A 6198-nucleotide genomic window follows, 5' to 3' on the forward strand; every position below is an offset into this window, starting at 1 on the left:
TGCTGAAGAAGATTTAAACAAACAAACAAAGAAAAAAAAAAAAAAAAAAAAAAAAAAAAAAAAAAAAAAAAAAAGTAATAATACCACGTGTTAGGGGCAGGTACATATCATTGTCTTTTAATAGCAAATGGCCCTTTATTGGGGGACTCCTACACAAAACTGTCTATTTTATGGTTGGGGAAACTTGAGGTTTAGAGAGATTCTGAAATCTGGCCTAAGACAGCGAGCACCCTGTGTCTCCATGGTCCAAGTGAAGCCCTTCTGCCTAGAGTACAGCATCAGCAATGAAGTCTCAGGCCTGAGTCTCTGATGCTCTGGTCTGCCAAGTCGGAAGGCAAGGGCTCGGGGGTAGGGTGGGGGGTGGGGGGTGGAGGTGGGGGTAGGGAGGTGCTCACCCTCACAGCTAGTGCGAAAATGCAGCGTCGGCAGAACCAATGAGTGAGGAGGGGCCAGTTGGCATCGACTGCGATGGGGATGTGGCACTGTTGGTGGTAACCTGGGGTGAAGGTGGGGATAGCGAATCACTCACTCACAAGGGAGCAGTGGCCCAAGGCCAGTTGGCCACAGGCAGCGAGACAGCCGAGCTATGGCAAGCCCTAGGGAGCTCTGCCTGCCAGCTTTCAGGGTACTGGTTGGTGGTACCCACCCAGAAGTCAAGCTGATAACCAGTAAGGCACAAAAAGATAGTACTGGCCACTGCAAGAGGCACCAAGGGCGGGCTTCAGCACCTGCCTCCCTCTGCCTAGGAGGGCCACAAACTACATTTCCCATTGCTTTTGGTCACCTTTCCCCAAAGCAGCAGGAGACATGCTCAGGATAGAAGGAGAAATAGGAAGCTACCTGGGACCACAGCAAGTGCGATGTGGGAGGGGCCACAAAGTAGGAGGGGCCCACAAAGTGGGAGGGGCCCGCAGGGCAGTGCCTTCACAGTGAGCTGTTCACCCACTCACCCAGGCCACACTTCCCACAGATGAGGATCTCGTTCATAGGCCCTGAAGTCTTCCCCATGCAGACGTCACACTTGGGCTCCTCTCCCGGAACACCAGCTGAAAAAGAAGTCCCCTCAACTCAGATCCAGCTCACACCATCAAGAACTAGTCAGAATCATCTGCTGGGAGGGAATCCACACTTGGACCTGGGGAGGAGCTCTTAGGCCCCATACTGGGAAATTTAGTTCTGCTGTTCAGCTAAGTTGACACAGAGTCTAAATATACGTTATACCCATTCAGCCTTAACCAGAGATGCGTCTGCTTCCTGTGAGCTTTGGAGAGTGCAGAAACAGCTGTATAAAATGCAGAGAATAAGAGACACTTGAAGCTCAGCTCTAAACACGACATCCACACCATACCCTCATGGGACATTCTTGAAGAGGGGCCAGAATGAATGTAAGAGCTGAAAGGCAGGAATAAGGACTGTGAAATGCCATTGTCTGAGTGTAGCCCCTGTAATGAACTCTTAGCAACTGCAGATGACAAAGGGTCTACACAAGAATGGATCCATCCACACCAGATATTGACGGTAGGGCCACAGGGCGCCTATCTTTCACTGCTGAGCAAACCCTGTCTCGAAAAACAAAACAAACAAACAAAAAGAATGTAAGTTTATAATGAGACTCTATGTACCCATCATGATCCTCATCTGTGCGAAGTGTGGCCTGGGTGAGTGGGTGAACAGCTCACTGTGAAGGCACTGCCCTGCTGAGCAATTTCATATTGATACATTTGGGGAGGGGATGGTGAGTTACTGCCTTCAGCTGTGTACCCATTGATTCTACTCGATTCCAGTAGGTAGTCCCGGTCCAACAGACACACAGATGACCAAAGGGGTCACACAACAAAACCAAACATCAACCATCTGGGAAAGGGGCAGGGAGGGAGGAGGGAAGAGGTGGGGAGGGGGAGCACCAGGGAGGGTTGAGAAGAGTGTATCCAGAATGTACCAGTATAAAACTGTCAGGGACTTTAGTTGTTAAAGCAATCATAATAAAAACCGCAGAGCAGGAACTGAGCTGCTGAGCACTGTGCTTCACACCCCACTCCACAAGCAGTCTTGCTGAATCTCCCCACGCTCTCAGAGGTGTCTCTTAACACCTGCTCCAAAGATGGGGAAACTGAGGCTCAAGAAGTCAGGGTCCTTGCTCATCTGGGAAGCATGAGAGTGAGATTCAAACACACCACCACCACTCCGCTAAGTCTTTGCTCCTCGGGCACCTCGAGTTCCCTTTCCTACCTATTCCAACCTGTTTTATGTTTAAACATTTTTGTGTCAAGTGACATTTAAAACGCCTACTTTGTGATAAGAATGTAGGTTTTTTGGTTGTTTTTTTTTGTTTGTTTTTGTTTTTTTGTTTTTTTGGTTTATTTTGTGGTTTTTCGAGACAGGGTTTCTCTGTATAGCCCTGGCTGTCCTGGAACTCACTCTGTAGACCAGGCTAGCCTCGAACTCATAAATCCACCTGCCTCTGCCTCCCAAGTGCTGGGATTGAAGGCGTGTGTCACCACTGCCCGGCTTAAGAATGTAGGTTTATAATGAGACTATGTTCCCATCAATCGTGAACTCACAGAAAGTCCTATTTAAACAACAGCCTCACTCACATCTCCTCCCTGTTATTTCAATTCAAGACCCAGACACCCATTCATCTTTCTGTAACCACTGCAGCTACATTTCTAGTCAGAGTTCTCTTAAAGCACACTGCATCGCCTTTATTGCGTCTAAAGTCATTTTTATTTCCAAATGTCTAGCAAATTGAAATGTCACTACAAATTTGTGTTTTGAATCAAGATCCAAAGTCCAGATTTAGTGACCAGTTAATTTGTTTATCTTAGTTTATTTTAGACCTGGGGTTTAGACCCAGGGCCTGTTCTTGCTGGGTTCTCTCTCTCCCACTGAAGTAAACCCCAACTGCTAATACAGTTATGGAACGGCTCCTTTTTTTTTCTTCCTTTTTTGTCTTCTTCTGTTAAATATATTTTTATATCTCAAGTGTTTGAATGGCTATGTTAAGTATATTTCTCCTTTTGGAGGGTGCAGTGATGCTAGGCATCAAACCAAAGACTGTACATTCTAGGTAAAGCATACCCGGACCCACAAGTGCAACTTTCCGGTGTCTATACATGCATGAAGGTTAGCGCGTGTGCAGATGCACGTGTGTGCAGGTCACATTGGTTGGGGGCAGCCATCTTTCTTTTTGAGTCTCTCACTGTGATCCAGGGTTCACTGACTAGGCTGACTGGCTAGTGAGTTCCAGTTATCTGCCTGTCTTTACCCCTCCAGCGCTGGGATGACAAGTATGAACCACTATGCCAGCTTTCTCTGAAAGATACATTGGGTTTTTTCTGAGTACAGGTTTTGCCTGCATGGATGTGTGTGTGCACCACTCACGGGTCTGGCGCCTGTGGAGGTCAGAGAGGGTGTTGGATCACCCAGGACTGCATTTACAGGTGGTTGTGAGCCACCATGTGGGTTCTGGGAACCAGACTCAGGTCTTTTGCAGGAGCAGTGCATGCTGGTAACTGCTAAGCCATCTCTCCAGCCCCTTAAATACACCGTGATGCACTACTTCTGTTTTCTTACTCAGAAGGCTGCCTGAAAAATTTTCTGGTTTTGTTTCTATAGATTTTGAGTCTTGCTATGTAGCTCAGGCTGGCCTTGAACTGCTAATCCTCCCTCTTCATTCTCCTTAGGATGAAAGTTCTGTAAAGGCAGAAATGGTATTTCTGGCAGGTAGTAGATGGCTCAAGACGTATTTATTGATTAAGTGGCCAGGCAAGGACCCTGCCTTGTTCAACACCCAAGGAAGGTGGTTGAGCCCCTGATTCCTTAATAAAGTGATATATCTTAACTGCATTATGCCCAGCCTTGAGCACTCATCCTAGGGAATGCCAAAGGCTCACCTGCCTGCCAGGAACAATCGGCTGGATATGGGACAACCTGTTCCTAGCTACGTACCTGCTGTGCTCCACCTGGTTCCTGGCACACAGTGGAATGCTTCCTAGACCCAGAAAGTTGAAACAGCTTTCCTTTGCTGCTGGAGTTTTGTGCTTTTCATAGCAGTGTAGCCAGCAGGGAATGCTTATAGCTTTGCATCAACAGATTTAGGTTGCAAGGGACTAGAGGGGGAAAAAAAACAGTATTCCCTGGCCACAGATTTTTGGAGAAAAAAATTGTTTGAAAGACATAAAAACTGGCTTCACCCTGTGGCCTGTTTGGCTGGCTTCTTGGAATAATCTTTTTCAGTAACAGAGTCTTATAAACTTTTTTCCTACCGTGTAGCAGCACTGGGACGTGCATTCTACACGCATGCATCACCATATCTGAGCTTCCCAACAGCGACATTAGAAAAGCGATATCGTTGCTCAAGGCTGTGTAGCTTTGTAGTAGATAGACTGGGAACAAGGTCCAGAGTCTGTCTGACCCTAGAACCTGCCTCAGTGGGCCACATCATAAATGATACTCAATAGGTTTCTTCTCTCATGTCAGTGGTCATGGGTGCTACACCAGGGTCATAGTTCCATGCTAAAAACACATAGGTACCGTGACTATTGATCACCCAAGTCTGTCTTAGGTAGATTGAATGACCCCAACTGGCCATATCTATAGCACAGTGTCAGCTATCAGAAGGCAGGGGTGGTACTCAGTCTAGCTCCCTTTCATCCTGGCCAATGCCCCTGCTCCCTCTCCGCATGACCATTTTCATGCTTTCCTGGCTACACTCCCCCCACCCCCCATCCACCCATTTTTTTTTACATGTAAATAGAGAACACAGTTCAAGTCTCTTAACTGGCAATCCTTCTCCTCTGTCCTCTTCCTCCTCTCTAGCTCTAGGAGAGCCAGAATAGCAGACACCATTCAAGGACACAAACTGCAGGCCTGAGACCTGGTCCATGCACCCTGGGTACCAAGACAAGCTAGAGCTCCTCTTCCACCTGCCCTGCTTCCCGCCCTGAAGTGTGAGCATTCACAATGGAGATCTGTGAGCAGACGTTTAATTATCTTTTCTGATGGGCCCAAGATGTGTACTCAAGGCCCGGAGTTCATGGACTAACACAGATGGCAAGAGAAAAAGGTGACAGAGAAGGAAGAACTGAAGGCAGAAAGGAGCAGGCATGGGGGAGGGGCGGTAGACACTTGGACACTCACCATGCTGGATGTCCTTCCACAGGACCCAGTATTTGGAATTATCTTCAAAAGTCACAAGGCAGCTTTGCTTAGGACTGCTGACCTGAGGCAAAGAGAGGAGAGCGTGGAGGAGCAGCATGGAGGAGCTGGGTCTCAGTCTTCCTCCATCTCCTGGCCGTGTGCTTCAGAAGGAGAGATGTACTCCTCACTTTGAAGTATGGCCGTCAGGAACAGGGGCACCACTTAATGGGGCTGCTTTTAAGGACAGAAGAGCGGGCCAGAGAGTCATCTGTACCCTGCCCAGTCTGATGCTTGCTTAAGTTCTCTGAAGAACCTGCTGGGCCACATTGCCCCTGAGGACAGCTCTGTTCCCTTCCACTTCCAGCTTCCAGGCATGAGGGATAAAAAGGGATGAGCAGAAAGACACACGAGCCTGGGCCCAAGGACCAGAGCAGACTCACCCGCTTGATCTTGCCAAGGTAATATAGCCCATCTGTCCACCTGCATAGCACGAACTGTCCCTCTGTCACCTTAGACATCAAGTCTTTGAAGCTCTTCTTGGTCTTAGACAGGGCCCCCTTGTTAGGGCTGGTGGCACCAAAGGCTTCCGGAGTCCCTGGGTCCAGAGCTTGAGTCTCCATTAGCTTCTGCTGACATCGGAGAAGAAAGAACAATGTTTATCTTGCCACCTGCTCCTGAAATTCTGTAAGGCTCTCAAATGCATTTACTGACCCGGACAACTCTCATTCTAGGGATAGGGAAACAGGAGACGCAAGGAGAAGTGGCCGATGACCCAGAGGCAGGGCCATGGCTCACAAGGAGTCAAGGTGGCTCTATACCATACCTAGCTGCTTCTAAGAGAGTGAATCTTCCCACTGTGCCTGGCGCAAAGGACCCATGGATCTGAACCCCACTACGAGTCCAGGAGGCTGAGGCTTTGTCCCATATGTGGGCCGGTTCTGAAGATGCAAGCACTTAAGATGTTATGTTTCCCCTAAAATGTGTTCAGAGAAAGGCCCACCTAGCACTGAAAACTCTTGAGGTGGCATGGGAACCGTGTGACATAGCCACATGCCCTCC

The 6198-nt window shown here is 48.4% G+C and overlaps 1 protein-coding gene across 1 annotated transcript in view; it reads right to left on the reverse strand.

Moving 5' to 3' along the window:
- Nucleotides 1-5768, reverse strand: part of Phf19 (PHD finger protein 19) — an 18172-nt gene extending 12404 nt beyond the window's left edge. The window contains exons 1-4 of the mRNA XM_029474191.1: nt 5580-5768; nt 5140-5221; nt 951-1046; nt 396-496 (exon numbers count right to left, since the gene is read on the reverse strand). Of these exons, the coding sequence (XP_029330051.1) occupies nt 396-496; nt 951-1046; nt 5140-5221; nt 5580-5759 (459 nt within the window). The 5' untranslated portion in view covers nt 5760-5768. The remainder of the gene's footprint in view (nt 1-395; nt 497-950; nt 1047-5139; nt 5222-5579) is intronic.
- Nucleotides 5769-6198: the final 430 nt, after the last annotated feature.

The sequence above is a fragment of the Mus caroli genome, chromosome 2, assembly GCF_900094665.2.
Source record: "Mus caroli chromosome 2, CAROLI_EIJ_v1.1, whole genome shotgun sequence".
Lineage (NCBI taxonomy): Eukaryota > Metazoa > Chordata > Mammalia > Rodentia > Muridae > Mus > Mus caroli.